We start from the raw sequence: 27,488 nt of genomic DNA, 5'->3' as shown, positions 1-27,488 counted from the left end.
GACCGTTTCGGGTTTTCTCGGTAGAAGCAGTAGAATTGTGGGGGCAGTGCAGAAACGCGTCCCCGTAAGCATCTGCTTGGGGAATTTTCGGTTCTCCTAGCCCGATTAGTATTCATAGAAAAGACCGGAGAGTTACGTCAGCGTTTGACGTTGTCGCAATACCGTAAGGCGGTACGAGTTTGTATCCTCGTTCTCCGACTTCAAACCGGCGTTTGTTTCGCGCAGCTAAGCCTAGCCGTCAAAGGAGAAAACCTCGGCCGACACCTACGGATTACATTCCAGGGATCTGTTCGCACTACGAGCATTGCAAGTCCAGATTTGACCTTTGGGTGCACCATCGGCCATCCAGAAATGTCGGTTGCAAACCGCGCTTCGAAATTTCAAGAGGAGATGAATAACATTCCGCTGGCCGACGAAGACGCCCAAGGTAAGAAATACTTTCGCGCCACTCAGCCAATTCGAAACCTCACTCGGCTGTTGCGAGGGCGATTTTAAAAGCAGCGAGTGATTAGAGTCATTGAAGCGGTGAGCCTGAAGTGTGGTGCCGGGTGCCTCATCGGTCAAGGAGGTCTACAGGGCTCCACCATCAAGTGCCCTGGGCCAACTTCTTCCCCTTTTTGTAGGCCCTTATATACTAGGTACGACCTTACTTTGTTAGTAAACATGTGATTAATGGCCCAATACGACCATATTGTGAAAAAAACAACCGTATTCCAAAAAGAACGGCGCTCGAGCATATATAGGTGGGGTGGCCAGGCTGACCCGGCCTAAGAGCCGCAAGCAAATCCACGAATTTTTTTAGAGCCGCGGGGGGGGGGGGGGGGGGGGGGGGGGGAGGGAGGGAGGGAGGAGGGAGGGAGGGAGGGAGGGAGGGAGGGAGGGGGGGGGGGGGAGGGAGGGAGGGAGGGAGGGAGGGAGGAAGGAAGGAAGGAAGGAGGAGGAGGAGGAGGAGGAGGGAGGGAGGGATAGGCGGGGGCGGGGCGGGACTTTTGGCTAGAGCAATAAACGAACTTGAACTACTTTCAACCTATGCGAGTCAAAAGCAGTCCAAGTGTACGTAAGGCAGGAGTAGCACAAGACTACCAAACCGCAACCCGTCTTTCGATTTCAAACGTGTTCCATTTCTCTTTTTGGGAAGTGCTCGTGTGACAGGGAGGGAGGCGGGAGATTGGGGAAAGGGGGGGAGGCAGTTTTGGGTAGTAATGCGTTACTGTAACTTCGTTACTTTTTTGGTAACTTGTAACTGTAACGAGTTACTTTTTAAGAATGTAACTTGTAACTGTAGTTCTATTACTTTTTCTGAGGTAACGATGAAAGTAACGACATTACTTTTGTCGTTACTTTCCAGTTTTTAATGAATAATATATCACTGGACAAGTACAATTTAGCCATTTCTTGCGCTTTCCAAATTGTTTGTTCCGACATTTCGAGTGTCAGGTTATTTTTTTTTATAAACTTGTGAATACGTTCTTTCTCGGCAGTCACGACCCGAATATAGCCACATGTAGATTTGGTGAAAAAAAAATAGTAGTTATCTTTAGCACGCGCTTGTACAGTCGCCGGCCATATCAGCTCCCCCGGCCAAATGCCAACCGGAGCAGCGAAAATCCCGCATGCGGCGCGTCGAGCGTTACCGCGTTCTGGGAGCCGGGCTTTTGGGACCAAACCATTCCGCTATCAAAGGGATAGACGCAGGAACTTTAATAGCATTCCGCGTTTTGGAACGTGAATCTGAAGCACGGCCGATTAGAATCCCGCTTCTGGTTGTAGGTAAACGCAGACGGCTTATCGAAGTTCTTCACTGCATAATATGTCTGACGTGTTATATGCTACGTTTTTATTTGCGAAACTGGTTTGTCATTTTAAATGTTTCCTACCCGAAGAGTAATCCTACGCACAAGCTTCCCCCCCCCCCCCCCCTTTCTTACAATATTTCCTAAACCTAGACTAGACAATGACAAGTGATTTTGAAATAATTTATTTAATCTATAAGGATATGCTATTGGTAACAAAAAAAAATGATTTGTGTCGAAGCAGAATAAAGATTCAGGCACTTTTCATGCACGCGTTTTATCGAGGAGACTCTATTGTTCTGCGCTCAGCAGCGTGTTGCTTCGCCAAGGGTGACTCTCTCTCTACATGATGATTTTGCAGATGGCTTCCTGGTCGGCCACTTCTCGCTTGCCAGGGGATCATTGTTGTCATGCCTAATATCATACTAAATATAGGGTTTTGACATTTGTAAGCATCGATCGAACACTGCTGCTTTATCTACGCCTTAAGCAAGCTCCAGTTTATCAGCAGTTATAACACCATCTCCGAACACTTGGGGCCAACACCCGAAGACGGCAGTTCCAATCGGCCATGTTTTTGTGATTCACACTTCGAAAGGCTGGAATCCCGATAAAAGCTATGCGTCCACCCCTTTGATTACGGAATGGTTTGGTACCAATAGCTCGGCTCCCAAAACGCAGCAATGCTCGACGCGCCGCGTGCGGGATTTTCGCTGATCCGGTCGGCGTTTGGCCGGGGGAGCTCATATGGCCGGTGACTGTACTTTGTGACTAAACACTTGCATCTTAGTATCTTGAAGAACTGTCTCTTTTGCGGTTTTTCTTCCTTTTGTTTTTTGCACAAACGATTTTTAATCGGGTGAATCAAACGCGAAACAACAATACACGCAGAGGGCACTGCGAATGTTTCATATTTTGATTTGCGCCACTACTCCGGTGTAGTGTAAGCAGCCCAGGCAAAATTTACTGCTGTTTGCACGGGGTTTGTTTCTGGCTTGCCGGGTACGAACTGAAATATGTCCAGGGACTCTATGAACCCAGCGCAACCGTCAACGAGCCAGCAATGTGCTAGGGCTACCAAGGATATGAATGTTGATAAGAACAAAGAACTACCATGGCCAGCGTACAGAGAGTATTTTGCTGTGGTGGAGGTGGTTACTAACAACTTGACCGCAGAAAATGGCAAACTGTTGCCTCAACGCCTATCCGGCAATCAAAAACCTGTTCCGGCGAAACAACACAGCAATCCCATTTTTGAAAACCGGAGACGACGGACGAAGAAGGGGACAACACACAAAACGTCTCAAGGGGACAACACACAAAACGTTTGAGACGTTTTGTGTGTTGTCCCCTTCTTCGTCCGTCGTCTCCGGTTTTCAAAAATGTGTAACATCAACCAGCTCGCCTGCCTACTTACTTTATCTTCAAACAGCAATCCCATCCAGCGCATTAGACGAGCGCCTGTTCAGCAAGGGCAGGGACATGTTCATTATGAAACAAGGGAAACCTTCAGACACTAATTTCGAGAAGCAACCGCTGCTAAGTTACAATATGAAGTAAAAACCACACTATTTCATTTTATGCAATAAACTTGGTGAAAAGCGTTTTCTAGTTTTTCCTAACTTTTTTTTTTTTGTGTTATAGGAAAGTAACGTTGTTACTTTTTAAAAGTACCTGTACGAGTTACTTTTTTGTTTCGGTAACTCTAACGGTAACTTCGCTACTTTTTTCTGAAAGTAACTGTAACTGTAACGAATTACTTTTTAAAAGTAACTTACCCAAGACTGGGAAAAGGGAGTCGCGAGCCATACTTTAACACGCGAAGAGCCGCAGCTTGGTTACACCTGATATATAGCATCGTATCGGGCGCCGTGTTCAAATTATTCAAAAAGCTAAAAATAATTCAGAAAAACAAGAGGGGATGCGGCGCAGCCCCACTTTTGATGGCGCTAGGGCCGGCACTGCAGGTCTACATTACTGAAACAAGAATTACAATTACGTCGACTCACCCCTCGATGGCTCAGCACGCAGGTCATGCATCATTTGTGGCGACATGATAAAAAGAAATACTTTGAAATATCTAAATCAGTATAGAGCATGGTGTAACGGATGACGTCGCCATTTACCATAAAAAGAACTAAACTGCAATGGCTATTCGATAGAAAAATAACAACGAAAGCGCTAAGATTTTATTTTTTGAATTTAGTAACTTGGAACCAATTTTGTGAATTTTATGCCATGATCCGCAGCACTAGAGTAAAGATGTCTTCCTTCACTGTGATGTTTTGTGCCCCTTGCCATGAAGAACAAGTTTAGAATGTTTCTTAATGAGGTACCATGCAAGATTGCATGCAAGCGAGATGATGTCCATCCTCTTCACAGACGAAAGCGAGTTTGACACATCTGCAAGCAGCGCACTGGCAACGCACAGTGTGGAGTCCATTCCTTCGACTTACACAAATGGTAGCAACAGCCCCGCACTAACATGTGAGTATGACTCGTCTGCCAAACTTCTGGATGGTCGACACTATGTTTCCTCCACAGCTCTCGACCCCGACATGAGTCCGGACGAAGTCGAAGAAAAAGCCAGGCTTATCTCGCAGGTCTTGGAGCTGCAGAACACACTGGATGGCACGTAACTCTCACTTGTTTTGCGTCGTCTGCGAAACTTTACAGTGACGTGCATTGCGATGAAGGGTGGATCGGTCTGCAGGCATGTGGTCGCAGCTAGAGCTGCAAAATAAGCTACTCTTCGAGTCTTGCCACTGCATTCCTTAATTTTCTCGTGGGCATTTTGGTCTTTAGTGCACAGCGGGAGCAACTGGCAACAGCGATGATCAGAAAATGCAACTGCCCAAACTTTATAGACACAATGCCAATAATCTTGGACAATATTGTTTTGCTCTCTCACAGACCGTTTTAGCGTTTCTGGAGAATGTAAAAAAGTGTTTCTTGCAATTTTAGACAACTAGCAACAGTATTTTAAGGCACCAAGATGGTATAATCAGGGGTGTGACATCTGCGCCAATTGTGCCATTTTGATACAAACCCAATTTTCTGCGCCTAGTTGTGCCCAAAACGCGAAATTGGTCAAAATTTAGCCACACTGTGCCAAAGTAACTAAACAAAAAAGTTTGCGGTGACGCTACATTTAGCGGGAAACGAGAGCTTGGTTGGCAACATTCAATCTCGTCGTCGTAAAGTACGCAGCACAAGTACAGGGTGGCGCAAGCAATCACCAGATTCGAAGATTTGAGCTGTAGTACCCTTCTGTACCTACATACGAGGTATTTTACGCTGTCATTTGTGACTGCATGCTACCGGTGCGCTGTCACGCGGTCTCGCTGTCTGGCCGCGGGAGGTACGACGCACAGCCTATCAAGATGAGCAGACCTAATTATTTCTTTCGTATTGAGAGTAAACCTTTCTTAAAAGTGCGCTTGAGCGCCTCCATTGTGTAATTATTCATTCCTGTCCGTAATCTCTTCAAAATGGACGGCGCCGTCGCCGTGCATACTTTCGGTTATCACACACGTGCTTCCAGTACGTGAGCAATAGAATGAATCAGTCACACACCCAAATTTTAGCGTGCATGTGCTGCTCATAGATTTTCTACCAATTCACTATTTACCTTGTGGCTTACTGTTAGTAGGGAGTGTTTTTTATCTTCACGTGCTTTCTTCGAGCGTCTGATCGATGTCTGGTCGTAGTAAATCGTGCTTCCCTGCTCATGCTCTGGAATCACCGCTTTCAAATGTTTTGCACTACAATTGCGCTTTGGCACCAGTTCGTATAAGCTTGAGGTACCTGGTGCCCACCTAACTTTGCAGCGAGCCTCTGTTTTCTGTCCTCATCTATGCGCATAGAACTTGCGTTTGGCTTTTCCGTTTTTTTTTTCTTTCTTTTCTTTTATCTTGTATTTGGGTGCGTATCGGCGCTGATGACTTGTTGGAACCAGGGTGGACAAAAATGACGATTAAAAAGAAAATTCAGATTTATGTGATTTATATCAGATTTTTGATGATTTCAATTTCTGATAAGCTGCTCTAACATTTTCTGCTCCTAATCTGCTCCAAACTGTAGACTTTTGTGCTTCCAAGTTGCTCCAAAACGAGAATTTTGTTCTAAGCTGCTCCAAAATCCAGATTTTTCTGCTCCGAAAATTGCTTTAAAATCTGTTTCACCTGTCTCACCCCTGTATAATAATTCACGGAGCAGATGGTTGTTAGTTGAGGTTGCTTCACACTCGTGCAACAGCCGCCTCGGTGGCTCCGAGGCGAGAGCGCTGGCTTACGGATCACTATGTGGCGGGTTTGAATCCCGGCCGAGCTGCCCGCAATCTGGCGGAGGCTTATTGCGGAGGAGGTGCCGTGTAACCGAGCTTTCGGTTGCACGTCAAAAGATCCCCAGGTTGTCCAAATTAATCCTCCGCTGGGGCTTGCCAGATGCCCGTCGTTAGTTTGGCACGTAAAACCCCCAAATTTGACGTTTTGACACTCGTGCAACGATGAACATTAAAATGTTGCTCTTCGTCATACTACAGATCCTGAGTCACCTGGAATGTGGCCCAGTCCCACCCAAACTGCCTGGAGGAGGAGGACCCCTCCTCCTCCTTATATCAGTAATATTTTAATAAAGAAATAACTTATATATTATGTAGGCAAGAGTATGAGGTTTATATTTGTACATATAGATATTCCTCCCTCAAATTCTTTAGTACGGTATATGGCAAAATCGAAATCCCTCAGGAGCTGCGCTCTAATTTTGCATTAGAGAGATTTGTAAATCTCTCATTTCTTTAATCTGCATTCCGCCTTTGCGCAGATGGCTGCGGAATCTAGCGAACTATCTCTTTCCCCGACTCATCTCTTCTGACTTGTCATCCGTTGCACATTGGTGCGATAATTGACAGATAAACCTAGCTATCTTTCTTCTTCTTATAACTACCTACAGCATTAACGATATCAGTTCATCCTCATTTTATAAATATGGCGAGCGATGTAACATGGATCACCCACGTCCATCACACTAGGGCAAGCAGTGGTTTTCTGCGACGGAACTTAAGACTTGCCACCCCTAATACAAAGCGAATTGCATATTTATCCTTACTATGTCCAAAACTAGAACACCAATTTGGTCTCCGTGGCAAAGTTATCTTGGAGACGACCTAGACAGTGTCCAGAAAAGAGTGTCACCATTTATTTATTCCAATTATTCTTATGACACAAGAATTGCATAAGCGCGCAAGCCTGCCCCAACTCACTTTAAGGCAAAAAATATTTTGTTATACGCTGTTTTACAAGATTTACCACCATAACCCGACAATTAGAAATTAACTATTTACTGCTCTCACTTAATTTTTTTCCGAGATTGGATAACAGCTGCAAACTACAACTATACCCGTTTTCACCTCAAGAAAACAGTAAGTTTTGCGCATTGTTCATACGCCGCGCGAAATAGTTCTCGCCAGATTTGGTTGTCGGAGGCACAGGCAATGCTTTTGGCGTTTGAAACGTATACTCCTTGATAAGATGACGTGTATCCACTCTAAAATGCTAATAAATATATCTTAAATGTCCACCTAAAGGTGAAAATTAGTAATCATCCGCGAGAAGCCGGACTTTTTTTCCTATGGTTCTTGAGGTGAAAACAGGTATAATATGTGCATCCACCACTTTTTAAGCTAAAACTTCCCTACCTTTCACAATAATTGAATGGAACGCTTTACCCGACGACATACTCAGAACTAGCAATATAAATGTATTGAGAAAAAAAAAAAATTGGGTAAATTTTTGATTCCACAAGAGGGGGGTATTTTTGAATGTTTGAAGTTTTTATAATTTTTTTCTTTTCAGGTTTTGTCTTGAGTGTTTATGCTTTTTAGCAGCCCATCCCTGGTATAATGTCCTGTTCCAGGGCCTTGGAGGTAGTAATAAATACTGTAAACAGGAGTACGAGAATATATAGGACCAAGTAGAAGGGAATGGATCTGCTTTGTGCTGTATGCCAAGGGGCACACGCGACGTGGGCTCTTGAGGTGCACAAGCCCTCATGGAGGGGGCGACGGATTTCACCCGAGCGCTGGGCTTTGTAGTCGAGAATGAAAGAATGGATGATAAATGCAATTTTATAATGAAGAGAAGATCGGAAGACTGGTAGAAATTCTCTAAGGAGAATCGGATGACATACAAGTAACCAGCTGGGAACATAGGAAAATCCCTCCCGCATGGGCTCCGCATGGGCCCAAAGTCAACCCTGTCTATGGCGACAGTGACTTTGGAAACACAAACAACCAATCGGAGAGCTCGTCTGAGTTGGGAGCACGTGAATTTTGAATAGCAAACACAGGCAGCCTTTTCACCAATGCTTGTCTGGGGATCGTGTCCGTGCAGTGAAATGTCAACGCTACTGTATCGGCTTTGCGCTCAAGCAGCAGCTCGGAGCAAGGCGTGAGCTCGTGACATAAAGCCACGAAAACCAGTTCTCTTCTGGTATCCAAGTTGCGTGGACTCTCAATTATTACATGGTGCCGAAACTCGGGAAATCCTGTATGCAAGAGGCAAGAAAACAAGCCTGGAACGTTGCTGAAGGACCTGAAGAGAGGCGATGCGGTCCGCGTGCGAGGAAAAGGCTGTTGGGCCGAGACAGCGAGAGGAACCGCTTTTGCTGGGCCATGCTCGTACACTTGACAGACGGACAGGAGAAACATTTGTTGAAGACGTCTGAGGCATTCTCTGGTTGCCTGGATTGACCGCAGCAGCCTCCTGGCGACAATCGGCAGACTTCACTGCAGGCTCCACAGTCACCGCACGGTATTCCAGATGCAACCCAGCACGCATCCATCCCCAGAATCACCGCCTTTGACAGATGAGGCTCCGACACTTGCAAGATCATCGAGAAGTGGAGCATTTGAACAAGTTCCATACTTTCTTATGCAATTTTTTTTCTATTGTATTTGCCTTCTGTCTGTGTCTTAGTGCGTGGTGTTATTTCATTATTCATGTTTGTTTTTCTTTCTATAAAAACCGGAAGATATATCGGTGTTGCGCGGTATGCCCGAACAGCAACTGGGAGCGAGCTTGTGAGATAAAACTATGAGCGCCAGTTCTCTTCTGTTCCAGCCTTGTGGACCCTCAATTATTACAGCTACCACGATTTAAACGGGCCATAATGCCGAGGCTTGGCTAACCACCCTCGTCGACTCGTACAAAGTCCGTCGCTACACAACTGTCATCGTTGCTAAAAAGACGCGGCCCGCGCCGCTCGTTTGCAAAGGGCACACGTGGAATCAAATGATTGCTGCGGCCTCGGGGATGCAGGAGCGAGCCAACGTCCAAGGAGATATCTCGGAGCAGGGAGAATGTCAGCAAGAACCATGTAAATCCCTGTTCAAGAGCGGACACGTGAGTGTCAATCAAAGTGCCAGAACCGCGTCTTGGTAAGCGCTTCGGGACCAATGTTTTCTATGGCAACCCGATGCTGACGTGACACTCGTCGGAGGTAGCTTGGACCTGCATCGCCCAGCTCCCACAAAGTGCTCTAGCTCAACAGTGCCGGCATGCCATCGTGTTGGAATGAAAAGGACGTGCTAATAACAAAGTTATGTACCGTATCTTGCAAAGGTAATCCGTAACGTGTTTATTGGAGCTCTGTATCGCGCAAAACAAGAAGGTAGAATTGATAAGAGCTGTCCTTTTTCGACGAGAGCATTTGTCACCGCTATCAGTGAAAACGAGGCAATGATGAGGGGAGGAGACCGACCTCTTAACTGAAAATTGAGGCCAGAGATCAAACTATTTTTGTGGGAAGGGTCCACGAGGGTCACGCAGGCATATTGCTGCACACAGGGCCGAGCAAGCGATGTTCCATCACAAACTTTGAGAAGATTCGTGTTTATTCATTCTTGCATGGGACATAACTTTTATCATTTCGTCATTCTTTCTTTGTTCTCGGAAGTTCCTGTTCATTCTCCCACCGAACGCTCGAACCTTCTGGGCCAAATTTTCAAGATGCTGACGCACGCTAGATAAATAGCTGCGCGGGACCTTGTTGGGCCAGTCTCACTCTCACTTGTTCTTAGGCCGCCAAATCACCGCCCGGTTTTCTGCTGTCTCGGCGCTCATTCTTTATACTGTTTGGCACAAGTTCGCCACCCATTAATCTTTCAGTTTAAAACAATGTTTTCGTCGCTTTTGCTCCCGTTATTCGAGTCAATATTCCATTCGGCAAGCTGGGCGGTCTTGGCCAGGAACCATCTGGTGCAGCGCCACGTCGGAGTGCCTTGCCGAGCTAGCCCTTGGCGGTCGCTTGGTCAATGGGATCGTTTCCGTTGTAGCTTTTTCCAGATATCTGGGGATTCAGCAGTCATCTCTGTCGTGGTCGGTTTCGAGTACTTCTTTTTTTTCTTGCTGTCTGATGTCTGGGTGCGCGTGAAAAGTACATAGAAAAATAAATGTTCATAGTTCGTTGCGACAAGTAGCTGAGCGATGCTATCGACCATGCTGATGTGATTGTAAGGCCCGCTTCAAACGGGGCAACTTTTCCAGCAATTTTAAGGTTGCTGGCAGGTTGTTCCCTAGCTTTCCCTAGATCGGCTCAAATTGCTGAGATCGGGTCCGGATCGAACAAGCGAGCAACTCGGAGAAATTCGAAGACGGTTGGAGCGGCTGCAGGTAATCAGAGACGCGATATTTTCTCGTGACACCCCTGTGGTGGTGACGATGACAGCTAAAGACTTAGTTCTGCTTTGGAATGGATCGTTTTTGGAAATAAACAGTTTCAGAAAAATTAGTTAGTAGTTTCAACGCCGTTCAAAGATATAAGAACGCGTTTTTAGCGCATAGGTGGGCGTCTAAATAGTGAAAGAAGAATCAAATTTAATGATGATGATGGCAAGTCGGAGCGATTCGGTTGCTGCGTGTGAACGCGGGCGGCCGGTGTTGCTGGTGTTGCGACGTCAAATTGCTGGGTGAAATTGCTCCGTCTGAAGCGGGCCTAAGAGAGTGCGTAAGGCACCTCCAAAGTTGTAGGATTCTGGCGTCACTCGCATTGACATTTCACTGCACGCACATGATCCCCAGACAAGCGTTGGTAGAAAGGCCACTGCGTTCATTATTCAAAATCGACGTACTCCGAACCATGGCCAGCTCTCCGAATTGGTTGTTCTTGTTGCCGAAGGTGCTGTTGCCAAAGCAACAGCCTACTCTCGGGGATCGGGAACTTGTGGGACACGGGAAGTTCCAGTTTTTCCCTACAAGAATGTTGCTTTCCTCCTGTCACTTAAAAAGAAGCTACGGAGCTTTTTAAAAAAAAAAATGAGTTAGAAGTGAATTCTGGGGGAATATCACCCCATGAACCCGAATACCCAAATCATTTGCTGCGCAAGTATTGTTGAACGCGAGAAAACGCGAAAGACAGTCAATGTATGTGACGTCATCGACAGATCTTTTGGCTGCCCAAGGCTAGGGAGGCGGGGCTTCAACCCTATTTCGAAATTACTCTTCTGGCTCTACGGCGCATCGCATTGAAATATAATTATGATATCTGTTGTTTTAACAGCCAAATAAACACAATTCAAGTGTTTTTCTTAAATGCAGAACCGCCCCATCTTTCCTTTAAGAATGTGTTTGTGAATATTGATTTCTCCTCTTCTTACGATGTTCTGAACTTACAAACCTCTTAGCTCAATTGTCGTAGCTTATGAAGCTCTTAGTTAATCGGGCCTCTCTTCTTTAGCAACCATACTTTAATATTTGTGCAGTACTCCGCTTTTAAATAGTGTTAGATTCATTTGCATTTCAGCTAATGGCCCTTGTAAGACCCAATTCACCATTCACCTATTGATATAGCATTAGTTTTAAGCATAAAAAAAAAGCTCTGCTTCATTTCTTTTGGAAAAGCATCACAGTTTTTTTTATTATCACCTTGTAAGACCACAACGTCAAATATGACGACCTAGTTCTGTTTAAATGTTTCTTAAAAGGGCACTGACACCCTCCCCCCCCCCCTCCCCCCCCCCAAAAAAATATGTATTTTTTACCGTAGACTATTGTGCATCCACCCATTCTGCACTAAGTGCCCACGCCCAAAATTTGAAGCATTTGAAAAAATATGCGCAGTACTAAATAAAATTGACAGCAAAGTTGATGACCTCACATGCGCCCATCCCCTATTTTTTCGCGATTATCTTCAAATTTTAAGTAGGTGCTTGCTCGGTAATTTCAATATTTGGCTGAAGTCACATACCGTAATATACCGAGTCATCGCCCATCTCCGAGCCATCGCCCACCCCATTTTTTGGGCCAATATCGATTTCCGAAAAAACACCGAGTCATCGCCCACCCCTTCAAATACCCCAGCGCGGACTCTGCGATCCGCGAACACTCATTCTACCCGAATGACGCGGCCGCGGACCTTAAAGTTGGAGGACGTCCGTGACAAAGTAAAACGAAGGAGGGAAAGACACTTCTTTTTGTTTACGCATTTCCTCCGTGAGCGACCCCAAAGTGGTCGTGTATCCGTGCGAAAAGAAAACGATGGAGATAACAAAATAAGAGTTTGTTAACGTAACCGCGGAGTGTTAGGTCAAAGTCTGTCCCCGCCGAAGTAAGGTCACCGCGAACCCGCTCCTTCTTCCCGCCCGTGGCGACCGCTGTTGTGCAATATTTTAGGCAAAGCCAAAGCGTAAATAAAGCTTTGCTGGAACGTCCTACACAGACGTTTGCAGAGCGTCCCAACCGTGCATTGATAGCCCGCCGTGCACCGACGCACGTATGTACACACCAAACAAGAAAGTTGCGCAAGAGCTTGCAATTGACAAGGCGCCGGACTTGGTTGGTTGGTTGGTTGATTTGGTGTTTATGGCGCAAAAGCTACTAAGGCCATAGAGCGCCAAAAACGAGACTATTGCTGGAATAGGTTTGGAGAGAAAAAAGAGGCTTTAGTAGCCAGTGATTTGATAAAAGATGGTAATGGGGTACCAAAAGGTAAAAGGGTGATGGGCATGATCTGTAGGTTAAGAAAGCTACAATCGGTGTAGAAGGCCGATACTATCTAAAAATTTGAAAACATTAGTATGTGTCACAAGAGAATCTTCACTTAAGAGCAGAGCTGGGTGTAGTGGAACTTGTTCTTGATACAGCTGCGAAAAATACAAAAGCCGTTCTTCATGATAAGCAGGACATGCAACTAGAATATGAAGAATGCTTAAGGCATTGTCACACTGCTCACAAGTGGGGGCATCTTCCCCACGAAGGAGGTAGCCATGAGTCAGATGAGTGTGACCAATCCTGAGCCGGCAAAGGACAACCTCAAAAAAGCGTTCCTGGTGGCGTGCACTCTGCCATTCGCTCAAAAGAGGTTTGATCATGTGCAACTTGTTGCCGATTTCTTGGTCCCATTCAGCCTGCCATTTGCACTTAACGTGACGCCTGAGAAGGCCTTTGTAGTCTGTATAAGGAATGCTGTTGAGGTCAACTGTTCGTTCTACACAAGTACTTGCTGTGCGATCTGCTGCCTCATTGCCCGGAATGCCCACGGCAGAAACGTTCGTGCTATATGCAGATCGGCAATGTTTCTAGCGCGTCTGCAAGCAACGGACTTCGCTATAGTAAAATATTCTTTCGTGAGCATTTTGTTTCTATAAAACAATGAAACTAAATCGAGTTTTGAGTTTGATGTATCTCTTGTGCATCAGCGCTAGATACGCAGAAAAAAATAGGCGGTTTTGTCCCGGTTTTTTTTTTAAGTGTTTGTGCTCACCCACCAAGACATGGCCCACCCCACTTTTTTAACAAATTTCAGGCGGTTGGGGGGTGGGCGATGACTTGGGATATTGCGGTATATTTTTAATGAAGCCAGAAAACGCAACTGCTCGAAGCCAAAACAAGAGCACGGAGTAATGGCGCGACATGTTGACTCAAGAGAAGGGAGAAATAAAGAGGAGGAGAGTTGCCGGAGGTCGCATAACTACACCCAACCGGGTTCCTTGGTTTTGTTTTTTTCTTTTCTGGCTGTGCAAGGCAGATGACAGTTGTAGCATTCTAATGCTCAAGCACACAAGGGGGAACTCCTCGTTTGCAGTAATGCAGCCAGTCGACTGCAGATCAGAAAGTTTGTTGCCGATTCCCTGCTACAAAGGCACTCCCAGGTTTGGAGTTGGGCAGCACTCTGCATTGGCCAGATATGCAGTGCAGGTGAAGAGGGAAAGGGCGAGCACTAGGATGGTGGGAGGGAGAGGAGGTTTCTCTTCTCCCCAGCATTCCTAGTGCCTGCCCTTTGTCCTCCCGCCTGGCATTGCCTGTACTGCATGCAACTAGTGACACGCAGTATAGTAAAGAAATCCTATGCATTCATATTCAACTCCAAGCACGCATTTTGTGCTTGACATATGTTTGTGTTTCAAGCTTTTACCAATTTCTGTTTGTAAGACGTGCGACGTCTTCAGGCAGGAGAGGGGGTAACGACTTGGCAACATCTCTGTGCCAATCAGCGTGGCAGACGGGCGTGTCTTAGTTATTCTGACAGCTAAAAGATTTCTCTTTTGAAGCTAGACAGATTCACTGGTACTGCGAAGGACAGCTCTGAAGCAGACGCCCGTCGTTCGCCACCATTGCTTAGTTTGCTTCGTCCAGCCGTTGAGCCGGCGATACGACGCCACGTGTAGAATTATGCAGTGCATGTGCTTCTGACACTCTGCAACTTTTTTTTTTTTTTTATCAATCAATGTATTGGCAGTTTTTTAGAAGCCACAAAGGTTGGGTTTTATATTTTTTTCTATTGTTAATATTGAGTGTGTCTCTTCGATGGCCCACGACTTTTATTATATTTGGTGGTTCTGTTGGAACGGCATGTGGCTACAGAGAAGAGAGTGAGCGCGACTAAAACCGGCCAGTTCTCGATCGGCTGTTCTCGGGAGGAAAAGAAATGAATGAAGCCGGAAATTGTTTTTGGGTAGCTGGGCTCTCATATGTCATGTACAAATAAAAACCTTGGCGAGCATAAATACCCTGTCAATGTCCCTTTAAACTAGTGATGGGACGAATCACTGGAGATTTGGTTTCGGACAGATTCGGAAATTTCCAAACTTCCCGCGACGAATATTCGGCAGATTCGTTGCTGGTTGTCGATGGCGGGATGCCTTTTTTTGAGGTTGATACGGTGCAGAGCAAGGGGACAGATTAATAGCTTGATGTCTGTGACGTCTTGTCCGGTTTTCGTCAAAATAGAGCTATTTGTACCTATTTTGTTACCTTGACATCTTCACCTCTTCACTTCGTGCACTCCTCCGAAGTATGCTCCCAGCTCGTTCCTCTGAAGTCAACACAATTCCCATAGATAGCAAAAGATGACCTGTGCCAGTCGTTTGCAAAGTGATGTAGATGAAAACAAATCGCCGTGGCGTTTTTGGCGGCCTCGAAGATGCAGGAGCGAGCCGACGTTCAAAACTATGTGTTTCAACTATGAGAGCAACGAGAGTGTCGGCAAGAGCTACATAAATACCTGTGCACATTAGGAGCAGAGGTGCGCATTCGATCGAAGTGCTTTGGGACCGATCTTTCACGATTGCTACTCGATCCTGACGTGACACTTGGCAAAGAAAGGTTGGACCGGCATTGCGTAGCTCCCCCGAACTGTTATAGCTCGACAGTGACGTGCAGTCGTGTCAGAATAAAAATGGCATACTAATAACAGTGTACATACCGTGTTGCGAAGGTAATCCATTTGGCGTTTACTTGAGCTCTACATCACACAAAACAAAAAGATAGAATCGATGAGAGTCTCTTTTTGATGTCGGCGTTCGTCACCGCTGCCTTGGAAAACAAGGGAGATGACAAGGGGAAGAGATTGGCCTCTTAATTTAAAACGAGATCAGCGATCAAACTATAATACGGGAAGGGCCTACGAGGGTCGCGCAGGCACGTATTCCATTCAGCAAGCCGGTCGTGGGCAGACGGTCTTGGCGAAGGACCGTCGGAGCAGTGCAGGCGCTGGTCGGAGTAACGCTGCGCCGAGTAGGATTGCCTGCTAGGACCTAAATTCTGCTGAGCTCGCTCGGTTGGTGTCATCGTTGCCGGCTTTTCCGGGTGTTAGTGGACTTGGCGTTCGTGTTCGTCGTGGCCGTTTTCAAGTACTTCCTTCTTTTTTCTTGCTGCTTGAAGTCGGGATCCGCGAGAACAGCATGTAGAAAACTAAATGTCCGTTGGTAGTCGCGACCAAGTAACTGAGCGACGTTGTCGGTCATGTTGATTTGATCGTAGAAAAAAGGCTCCGGAGCTGTTGTCGTACATACATTTTTGGCGCAAGATCGTTTCGTGAATCTGGCCTTTGTTCTTTAGTGCATGGCATTGCAACAATAACACGCCGCGACCGCCGCCTCCCTTCGCCCCAACACTGGACACAACAACTTGCAACAAGCTCTCCACCAAATGTTAAAAAAAAAATATATATATATATATATATATATATATATATATATATATATATTTGTTTTTGCGTTTCCAGCAGTGACGTGACGAACGTCACTGCCCCGTATCGACATCTGAAAAGAGCGTCCCGTGGACGGCACCATGAACCTTGTCGTAAACCTCGCAAATGCAGTCAGTTGTGTTTTTTTAGGTACTGTTACTGCATATAACCAGATTTAGTCTTGTTTATTTCAACGAATGATATGTACTGTAGTGTTATTCTAAACGCTGGCGCGTGCCCAGGTCCAGCTAAGCTGATTGATGTGGTTGACGTAGGCCTAATCAATGCACAGTCTTGGTTTCACAGTGATCGGTAAAATGTCAATAAAGGCAACGTGGGCGTTATTTTGATTACATGCCACTACTAGAAGCTCGTTACATGGCGCCTAAACAGCGTCTAGGTAAGGATTCTGGCCCGGCCCTAGGGGGGCTCTGCCCCCCCTGGATCTCACCAGGGGGGGCACGAGCCCCGATGCCCCCCCGTAGTCTACGCCTATGGTCACAGCCATGGTTATGAACGTTCAGAGTGGTGTTGAAATTAGAACCGCGGAGAGACCAGCTCGCATTACTGCTAGTGAAATTAAATGGCATGCCTATTCACCCGCTGATAAAGTATAATAGAAATAATCCAGAAAGCAGAGGTTAAAAAATTTAAGAATTTAAACGACTACTCTGATCATAATTGTTGATGCTTGGAACTTGGAGACAGCCACTACCAGACACCTGATGTGTTTAAACAATACCCAGCACATTTTTTTTTTGGAATGAAAAGATCACATAGCAGGCGGTAGGCAAATAGATAACGTTGAAAGAGATTTATTCCACCGATTGTTACAAAGGCCGATCGTGTCGGGCTCACAGTTTTTAAGCACTGTCAGTTCAGCTGAACACCACGCTACAATAGACGCTTTGGGGTAGTGCCCAGGGGCAGATGCAGGAATTTCCTGAGGGAGGGGTCAGGTGTTGGTCAGCGTACCATATGTTTAGGAACCCCCTCTCCTTCGTTTTACGCCTTAAATTTTACACGTGCAGAAATCAAGACGGGGGTCAGGATATCCGGACCCCCCCTCTAAATCCGCCCCTGGTAGTGCTGGTGCTAACTCAATTTTTATAGTAGAAATAGAGACTGCATAAAACAAGGAACCGGACAGAAACTCTTCAAACGGCGGCATAAATCCCGAACATATATCAACTTTCCTCAATTAGGGCTCTCTGCTTTGTCAGCGAATGAAGAACATTTTGATAAAATAAAGGGTGGAAAATACTCACAGTGACAGGTTTTCTAATCACAGTCACTGGTTGATGTCGTCCCGTGGTAATTTCCGGCCTTTCATTTGAATACGCTAGCACTTTATACAGTCGGATTTCAGCGATGCAACGTCGCTCACGAACAAAGGTAAACAATCAAGATGGCGGAGTGTTGCCCGTGTCCCCGCTGTCAGCGTGGTGTGACAGGGTGCTCGGACAACACGGTCGCCGGGTGGCGGCAACATATTGCCCGACTGTCGTTTTTGCCGCTATGTGACAGGGTTGCCAGATAGAGTTGTCCAACTGTTGCCTCAGTGTGTCCTTAAAGAAACAAACAGTGCCATCCTGTGGTGTGCTGATTTACTCCGAGTTTTTTGCCGCTGTTCCTTGCCTAGATGTTTACATGGTACTTTTTAATGTGAAATCACTCCTAATCCCAATTGGAACTGGGCGGAGTGGTCCTTTAAAGGGAAGCTACGGAGCTTCTTGGAAAAAATGAGTTAGAAGTGAATTCTAGTGTATTTTTATCTTGTGAACCCGAATACCCAAACCATTTGCTGCGTAAGTATTGTTAAACGCGAGAAAAACGCAAAAGACAGTCGCTGTCCGTGACGTCATCGACGGCTCTTTTGGCTGCCCGAGGCTAGGGAGGCGGGGCTTCAGTCCTATTTTGAAATTGCTCGTATGGCTCTCCGGCGGGTCGCATTGAAATACAATTTTGATATCCGTTAATCTAAAGGCCAATTGAACGCAATTCAAGCGTTTTTTCTCAAATGTAGAAGTGCCCCATCTTCCCTTTAAGATATCAGTCAGTCGCATCAGTCTGCCTCAGGTGCTGCTTTGTGTTACCGCATTACTACTCCCTGTCTAGTTTAGTGCTCCAGATTCCCAGCAGAGGATCGTGCACATCAGTCGCTCATTGCAAGGGTCTGTCCAGGACTGTTAATTTGGTATACCATAGTGTACTTTGTAATTGTGGGTCAGACCTTGTTGGACTCGACCTGTGTTTGAATCGCTGAACTTCCTGCAGACCTCTCGCAGAGGGTGGACAGCGTGAAGGAGGAGAACCTGAAGCTCAAGTCTGAGAACCAGGTCCTGGGACAGTACATTGAGAACCTCATGTCCGCCTCCAGCGTCTTCCAGTCCACCTCCCCCAAGACAAAGAAGAAGTGAGTCCGATCGTGCAACCCCCAAAGCTGGCAAGGTGCCAAGTCTCATCCCTTTACACTGCCCAAATAAGGTACGGGATGTTGTTGAAAGGAAATGTGCAAAGATTGGCAGGCACTGTGACAGTGGCAGACGTTTTGGTCGCGCGCTTTGTCCATTATGAGGCCCCTACTTTACGGTGAAACGGAACTTGCAATCATTCAGAGCCTAACACCACTTGGTATCACTCTCTGCTATTAGGTAAACTCTGTTTTGACCCTACAGTTGCACACCAGGCATATCTTTTCAAGATTGACCAAGTTATCCTGCTTTTGTGGAAGGGCAGAGATTTTTCCTTGAAAACCAGAAAATGACAGGGGCATAAATGAGTGCACCTGAATAATATTTAAAGAGAAATAGCCCAACAACCATTCGTAACCATCGCTGGGGCAAAATACGAAATTTTGATTCCATAGATCTTGTTTACAAGCAGTGAAATGTTTCGTTTACTAGAAGAAAAAAAAAAAGACGGTAGAATCGGCAGTAAAACTCCTTGCTTTCTCCCTAAAGATTACAAAATAGTAAAACCCAAATGCAGAGAATGAGGAATAATGGGTGCGGGCAATCTTTCTAACCTGGAAAAAACCTTTGCAGTATGCAGTTCTGGAGTTCTCTTCAAATTTTTGACAGTGGTGCTCGAGCACGCATTGCTGTTACACTGTGACATAGCTCTTGCAGTTGGTACTAGATGCGTGCCACCAGGGCTCTCCCCACGGTGGGCGGCAGCGGCTTTGCCGTCCACTGCTCCGACTGACCGCCCATTGCTTTGACTGACCGCCCACTGCTCGATTATGCTGCAGGATGACGATGCTATTTTGCCTGCACACATGGCTGCAGCCCGTCGTACTCAGCAGGCCCATGCACCGCCACGTTATCGCATTGCCAACTGCTGCCACTCCTTCAAACCAGGAGAGCGGAGCCAACACCTCCTAGATAACAAAGGCTAAAGGAGATTGAGTCATCAGAGAAGGCCAACGCTGGACACAGATGGCAAACGAATGCTGGGTCAGCGCTCGGCTTCCAGTCAGTTGGAGCCCATTGTTGACGCGTGTCCAATCTGTGCCCAGCATTGGGCTTTATTCAGCACAATGGCTTTGTTGGCAAAGAGGTGTTGGCGGAGCGCCGCCGGCAGTGCGGGGGGAGAGGGAGAGGTGCTCGTCTGAGTAGAAACATGCGCAGTAGTTCTCTCCGCAGACGGTGAGCTTGCTCTATCTTCGCCTCTTCGCTAGCTTCCCGGCTTTCCTTCCCCATTTCTTTTTCTTTTTTTTCGAGGCATCCTGGCTTTTGCTTTTCACTATAGCTTGGTACCACTAACAGGACCGCAAAGTTAGAGAGCCTACGCAAAGTGTGTTTTGTCGGCAAGCCAGATTGTGCCACATTGCAACCAACCCCCCCCCCCCCCCTTCGTACCACTCGCATGGTGGTCATGTTCACCCCTAGAAAGATCCTGGGGAGAACCCTGCATGCCACAATAGCCTTCTTTACTCTTAAAAACCTTTCCCCGACGGAGCCATGGAACGCCCAACCGCCGGAAAAGGGCGAGGAGCAGCGCCGAACGGTTACCAATATGGTAGCGCAGAGCCACTTCCTGGGTGGCCTCACTGCGAAACGGATCTGCATTTTGAGTTTTGCATTACCTCCGAGATCATAGCCCACCCCGAGGTGCGGTGAGAGAAAGAGAAAGGAGGGCTATCGGTGCAGGGAGAAACGGGAGGCGGGTGGGAGTAGGTTGACACAAGATGTTCTCCTTTCCCGAAAGAAACAAAAGGGTCTTTCTGAATTTTACTGCTGCGGCATTCTTTGGCGCTGCCTGACAGGCCCCTTTTCCGGCTCTTTCTAGAATAAAGACGGCTATTAAGCGTGCACATTCCTTGAAATGTTTTATCCTGCTTGTTAGTATGAGGTGCCAGCGGCACATGTGACTTTGCAGACTTTCCTAGACTGCTGCTGCTATGTTCAGCTGCAGTAAATAGCATTCTGCAGCTGATCTTTGCCGGTTCTCTCCCAAAATATGTGACCGTTGCAGGTTTTTTGGTATGTATTTATCAGTGTGTCGAACAGAAAAAATACGGGTTCGGTTACGGTCCAGGTTCAGGTAAATTTATTTTGTTCCAGTTCAGTTCCGGTTCGATTAATTCGATCCGCGAACCGGTTTGGAAATTATAAATGACAAATTGCAACATCAAAATAAATTACAAATAAAACATCTGAAATCAGCACATACGAAACGGGATACATCGTAGTGTAAGGCTCAGGGATTTCTACCAGGATTGGTTTCTTTATGTGCACTCAAAGGTTACCTCACCGACATTTACGCATTCGGACTTCATCTAATTGGGTCCGACGCAGTAGCTGTAAAAGCCGCGACCTCCTTACAAACGCACTTACAAGTAGAAATCGCTAACTATCCCGCCACCTCGGCGTGTAAGCAATTGAAGGAACAGTGGGGAGAAAATACAGCTTTCTTTATTTGAACTAGACTTCGGTAACTCAAATTAGACCCTTAAAGAAGTTTTCATTAAACAAGATACGGAATATGAAAAACACTTCACCGCACGCAACGCCAGAAGGGCGTAATAGGATAAATATTAAAATAGAAGAGTTCGCTGTCTCACAATTATGTTAGCTTCTAAGTGCCTATACGAAACCGGATGCATTATTATCAAACTCCACAGCCTTTTCTTTTCTCATTCCGATGGAAGCAAGCTTCAAGAGCTCGCACGTTCTAGAAACGTATTATGAAATGAGCACACAGCAGCATTTAAGATTTACGAGATTGTAGGAAAATAAAATCCTGTGACGCGATTTTTTTTTTTTGCACAGCCTTTCAATTCTTTTTTTTCCGTGCAAGCCGCGACCAGCGCAATACTGGTTCCTATGTCAAGATTCATGGATGCAGCGTTTATATTCCTAAAACTGAGTGGAGAAGAAAAATATGTAAGCGAGGTGTGTGTCAGTTGACGGCACTTAAAAGACAAATGGCATTGATAGCACATTCATTGTCAACAGCGCGTGGCCGAACCGTTTTGCCATGAGCCGGTAACCGTTGTTTTTTTTTCCGGTTCAGTTCCGGTTCGGGTTCATCGCGATAACAATATAACGGTTCGGGTTCAGTTCCGGAAAAAATACCGGTTCGGTTCCGGTTTTCGGTTCGGTTCGGTTCCGGTTCGACACCCTGGTATTTATGTAGATTGGGGTACGTAACAGTGATTCACATAAATATACTGGGTGCATCCTATGTACAATCAGCATCAAAATAAGTTGGTTCGACGGAACAACGGTCGGAGCTGCAAAAATTCCGCATGGCTCCCCCCTGTCGCAATAAACTGGAATGGACTGCTGCGATTTCAATCACGGGGAGGTCGGTAGTAATGATAAGTGGTACGGGTAAGTACTCACCGAGCCAACAACTGATTGTGAAAGAAAAAAATTCGGCCAAGACATTTAAGATTGCTTGTGTGTAGGAAGGTGAAAGCTTTTGTACATGCAGCGCATTCCTGCAAGTAGCGCACCACATCTTCCGGCGGTGACATCACACTCCTCCACCGTGCAGTTGCTGTGAACCCCGCCAGCTTCACGACGGCTCCCGTGATGAGGCATCTGCTTTGCCGCGCTTCTCTTTGGGTTTTATCTCTGACGCGCCCGCTTTGACCTTGAGCGCACCCGCTGGCTTCCGTGACGAGGCATCTGCGTTGCTGCGCTTTTCTTCGCGTTTTATTTCTGAGGCGCATGCTCGATGACATATTTTTATGAGCATGTTTCGGTGACAATGCCGCGACTTTTTCGCGTAATGGGACGAGGCTTTTGCCTTAAGAAAAAAGAAACGATTGTGCGATGATTCATCAGAAATGAACAGCCGGCCACGCAATGAGAGGCGTTGAGTTCACCCTATAGATGCGCGACTTGTCATTTCTACCAACCTCCCCCATGCATGCAACCGCAACAGTCTGTTGGAGCATCGTGATGGAGGTGCCACACGCGGGATTTTCGCCGCTCTGGCCGGCGTTAGGGCAATCGAGCTGATTTTGATGTTGACTGTACTAGGTTGGCCGCCAAGCTGAAGGGTTGGTGCAAACTGCGTTGACCCCGCTCTCTGCGCCTGAGTACGCCTGAGGAGCGTGAACTGCGTGGTGGAGACGTACGACCGGCCCAACGAGCTTAGCGGCAGACGGAGCGTAGCAGATAGGTTGTTGTTGTAAGCAAGCGAACATTCTTGGAAGAAACCGTCATTCGAACCAATCTGAAAAGCAACACTGTTTGGGTTGGATAAGTGAGGCCTTTTTTATTTCAGCTCTGCTGTGTGAAGGGTTGCCCGCAGCACAATGTGGGATTAGCCGTCGGGCCCACACGATGGTATAGTAACTGAAAGGCGCTCACCACGTTGGTTGCTGGGCGATTCTTACGGGCAGATGCTGCCGCGATTTTATTGGCTCTAGGGTGTGCCGCCATCTGGGATGATTCTGTACCTGCACTCGATGCACTTTGCATGTACGCTTTTTGCGCCTAAGGGAAGGAATTCCCGCTTCAAGGGCCATCTTTTTGGCTATTCTGTTGCAGTCACGGTAAGGTCGATGCGTGAAGTTTTTTGTGGACGTGAAAAGTGTTTAAAAAACTGGGCTTGCCCGATCAATGCAGGGGCTCGACAAGGGGCAAGAAGTGAAGACGTGTGCTGCTTGTGCATCGTCCCACCTCTGTACCGACGGACCCCGCCTCGAGCCTCCCCAGTCGACGCAATCCAGGATGTCCTCAATCTAGTACCACCCTGTCCGCCGCTCATTTCCACGCGAGTGACATCAGCTTTGAGTTCCTTTCGCAAGTTCTACCAATTCCTTTCAATGAAATGACTGTCCTTGCGACAACAGCCAGTGGTTCTGTCGTTGCCGAGATTGAAGCACCATTCTCGGGCTTAGTCCTTGATTGTTGATGCCATGTTAGTTTCAAGCTGCTTTTTCTTTTAGGCTTACTGGATATCTTTGTTCTTCTTTTTCTGAGCAGCGGCATAATGTTCTAGAGCCTGGGGACCCTCAGGCTGTCTAACTTCACCGAGGGAGTCTGTCGAGGGCAGTGCGTTTCCGTTGTGCATGAGTGTTTATGCTGGCTGAGGGATTGCTATGATGTACCGCTTGGAGCGTCACACGGTCTTCAGGCACAGCCAGAGATCACACCTTTTTTGTGCCGTGCGAATTACTGACATTTGAACGAGCGGCTTGAGTGATATTCAAGTTTACCCGAGTGGTGCAACCCTTGCCACGGACGGGCACAAGATATTCTCTTGCCCCCCATCCCACTGCTGCTTGTAACTGCCGCAGCTTTTTGAGCACCGTGCCAAGGTTTTAAGAGAATGTTCCGCAACATTTGTTGTGATTATTTTGAAATAGTGCACTTCTTTGCGTTTGTGTAACACACGCGCACATTAGGATGCAGAGCTTGCGGAGGCTAGTCAGCGATAATAAAAATGCTTCGTTTTACGCAGCTGCCATTATTTCCGAGGCATTCTTTACCTTCCCTTATGTTTTACTCAGTTGCACATAAAATTGTCTCCAAGTTGGCTCAAGTTTTACTTGTAATGCAGGGTGGTGCGTAATGTGTCAGATATCAGAGGATGCCTTCCTGTTTTATCTGCATGCTAGACAAATTTGTTTTTCATTGCCTGCCACTGCCTTTAGGAGTGGCTGGACTGTTCTAGTCACAAGAAAACTGCCTCGTTTCACGAGCTGTGTGGTGCATACTGGCGTTTTCGCAGCACGGCTGCTTGTCCAACCGAAAGTGCATCCCACATGACCTGTGAAACTAAGTGTAGCCACCAATATGAGCTTTCATGTATGCAGGGCCATTCAGTCAGCGCTTGTGTGTGACAAATCTCACCTGTGTGCAATCTTGTAATAAACAATGACCTGTGTTATAATGTTATTGTGTTTTCTCAAGGAGCAGGCTATGACTGCCACTCCCTTAGGAGTCAGATTTTTGTCAGATCGCCTCAATTGAGACCCCAATTAGTCTGGGCCAGTCCACGACTGTGAAGTCTATATGAAGTCGCACAATTGTGGCTTCCGATACAATGCGAGTGTTGACCAGGGTGTAAGATAGGTGGGGAAACGAGAGCCAAATGAGCGACCGGATTGTGTCCCCCTTGGTTTTCTCTTTTTCTGTGGCGCCATCTATGTGGAGCACCGCGAACTCTCACTCTGGGTAGACGACCAACTAAACTGACGGAGATGATTTCTCATGGATTTTCAATGGAGGACTGTCGTGCTCTCGGTTTATTTTGCGCACTCTCCCATAAAGTTCTATGCAAATCCGATTCCAATTTTTTTCTCTCGCCGCGGCGCCATCTGTCGCAAATCGGGGGTACCCGCAGGCAGACGAGTACATAATCCGGTCATGGCGCTGCGGTAGGCTTTATGGGTCGTTTCCCCACCTGTCTATCTTACACCCTGGTGTTGACAGCGTCTTCGTGGAATCCTACCCTTGAGGATAAACCCATTTTCCGCCATCTAGTAGCTTTTATGCTTGTGCCTAGGCCTCAACAATTTGAGGCATGCCTTCTAGGCATCGTCTGGACACGAGCAGGGACGTTGAGAGATTCCCCAGGTTTGACCTTTTATTTCAGCTTGAAGCTTGACAGATGTTTGACTTTTGTGCACATGCACATAAATTGAAAACAACCTAGTGCCACATTTTGACAAACTAAGTCTTTTATTGTGTATAGGCATCGATAATGATTCCCTAAAATTTAGGAGAAGCTTTAATATAAATAGCTTTTTCCTGAAATTTAAAACCTTTGGGCCGACGTCTGGCAATACCGTCCAAAAAAAACCTTGAATTTATGCAAGCTCGCAGAGGGAATGGCGCTGTACAGAATTCAACACATTCTAGAGAACAATGGCACAATCCACTACATGCAAACAGGTTCCGAAGACACCTCGGGAATCGGAATAATCTTGGCAATCTACACAGATGTGTTGGAAACACCCTCCAAAGTTGATCCACGCATCGTTGTAGCGGTGGACGTCAAAAAAGTGTTTGACTTCGCACCACACAAATCAATCATCGACACTGCAGTTGCTCATGGTGTCCAAGGAGCACCAGTCAACTTCATCAAATCCTTCTTGGAGGAACAGAAATGTACAAAGTGGGAAACGCCGCAGGTCCAAAAACACCCAACGGGGTCGGATTCCCACAAGGTGCAATCATCAGCAGATACAGCGCGCCCACCGCCTGTTCAAAAAGCTGGCAAAACAGCTACATCACCACCTACGCTGTTCAACCTAGTCATGGCCGACCCCCCTCGCTTCGCCTGGCCCATATCCGGGACCTCTGCTTCACTATCTGCCGGTGATATCACAATCTGGACCAAGGGTGGAGTGGTCAGAAGACAAGAAGAGGTCCTACAGGAGGCACTGGACACCATCATAGAGTTTCTGGATGCCGCAGGCATGTGTGCAGCACCAGACAAGGCCTCGTAATGGTGGGCAACCAACGCACTCAATCAGAAATGCGGACCATAGGCCTGACCATGAAGGGAGAGGCGATGAGTTGAAAGTTTGAGAATTCTCAGACTGTTTCTCTATCAAGGTGGAAGGCCCCATACCTCGATGAAGAGGGTAATGAAAACCTGGAAGGGCATGCTGCACTTCATCAGAAGAGCGGCCACAAACAAATGGGGAGCCAGGAAAAGGGTAACACATACCCTAGCCCTGGTGCTTCTGACTTGAAAGCAGGGTGTCAAACCGAAATGTTTTTCGTTCGGGTTTTCGTTCTGGTTCAGGAAAAAGGGTTCAGCTCCGGTTCAACTCCGGAGTGAAAAAATAAAGGTTCCAACCTGTTCGTACTCATATGCTACAAAAACAATTGACGGCAGCAAAAGATAAACTATTCATATTTTGTAAAAGTGTTGCGTATAAAAAGCAAACGCTGACATTACTGAGTGAACGAACGAGCTAGTGCTGGGGCACCTCTGGACGTGAATGATAGCACAGTTCAATGTCAGTCAGCTGACCGAAGAAGCGGGAAGTTGTCAAGAATATTTGGGGAAAGACAGCTCCTCTCAGAGGATAAAATGAACTTCAGTGCAAAAGGGCTCGCTCCACGCTTACCTTGGTTGTAGGCACTCCCACGACTACTTTGCGCCAAAGCGTAGAACTCTGGATAACGTCCTCTTCTCTCCGCCCAAAAGTGCAACACGTTAGCGTCCCTTGAAAGCCACGGCTTTTCATTTAAATGCTCACCAAAGCGGCACCAAAGATTCATAATTTCGCGCGTGCACGAGCGAAATTATGAATTTTTGGTGCCGCTTTGGTGGAGTGCACATAGGATTTCTGGTACAGCCTGCCAGCGGTCGTACCGCGGCATCAATTACGCTGTGTCACGATCGTTAGCAACATGAGGCTTCAATCTATTGGACGGTACAAGCTACATTACTCTTCCTTCACATAAAAACAGTTGCGATTTTGAAGAAGCGGATTGCAAGTTGTTTAAGCTTAGAATTAGCTGCGACTTTCGGCTTGTCAGATGGTGAGCATTTTAAATGAAATGCCCATTTCTTTGGTCGCAAAGGCCGAGCATTAGATATTTGAAAGGAATATCTAAAACTCGAAAGCAGTTTTTTTTTTCTCTCTTATTTCATAATGGAACGAAATGGCACATAATAAAGTCCGTGATTGTTTTAGTACGTTTTTAATACCCCAGGTTAACTTCTCGGTCTTCTTTTCTGCCCGTCTTATTTTTCTTGACCTTAATCAGCTCGCTTCACTTGTCACTCATTCTTGTGTTCATT

General features: G+C 46.6%; 1 protein-coding gene across 5 annotated transcripts; it reads left to right on the top strand.

The window, feature by feature from the left end:
* Positions 1 to 24,617, top strand: LOC115328309 (short coiled-coil protein A). 5 transcript variants are annotated; one of them, XM_029989525.3, is made up of 6 exons: positions 1 to 171; positions 283 to 427; positions 4,176 to 4,280; positions 4,338 to 4,424; positions 18,537 to 18,675; positions 23,348 to 24,617. In XM_029989525.3, the coding sequence occupies exons 2-6, from the start codon at positions 352 to 354 to the stop codon at positions 23,370 to 23,372; spliced, it is 432 nt and encodes a 143-aa protein (XP_029845385.1). In that variant the 5' UTR covers positions 1 to 171; positions 283 to 351; the 3' UTR covers positions 23,373 to 24,617. The 5 variants fall into 5 exon arrangements, with proteins under 5 accessions (XP_029845385.1, XP_040357408.1, XP_029845387.1 ...); XM_029989527.3 differs by having other exon boundaries at positions 23 to 163; positions 226 to 427; XM_029989526.2 differs by having other exon boundaries at positions 29 to 171; positions 226 to 427.
* The last annotated feature ends 2,871 nt before the right edge of the window (positions 24,618 to 27,488 follow it).

The sequence above is a fragment of the Ixodes scapularis genome, unplaced genomic scaffold (assembly GCF_016920785.2).
Source record: "Ixodes scapularis isolate PalLabHiFi unplaced genomic scaffold, ASM1692078v2 PGA_scaffold13__105_contigs__length_92229423, whole genome shotgun sequence".
Lineage (NCBI taxonomy): Eukaryota > Metazoa > Arthropoda > Arachnida > Ixodida > Ixodidae > Ixodes > Ixodes scapularis.
The sequence above is the reverse complement of the archived record's forward strand: the minus strand, read 5'-3'. Positions and strand labels throughout refer to the sequence as shown.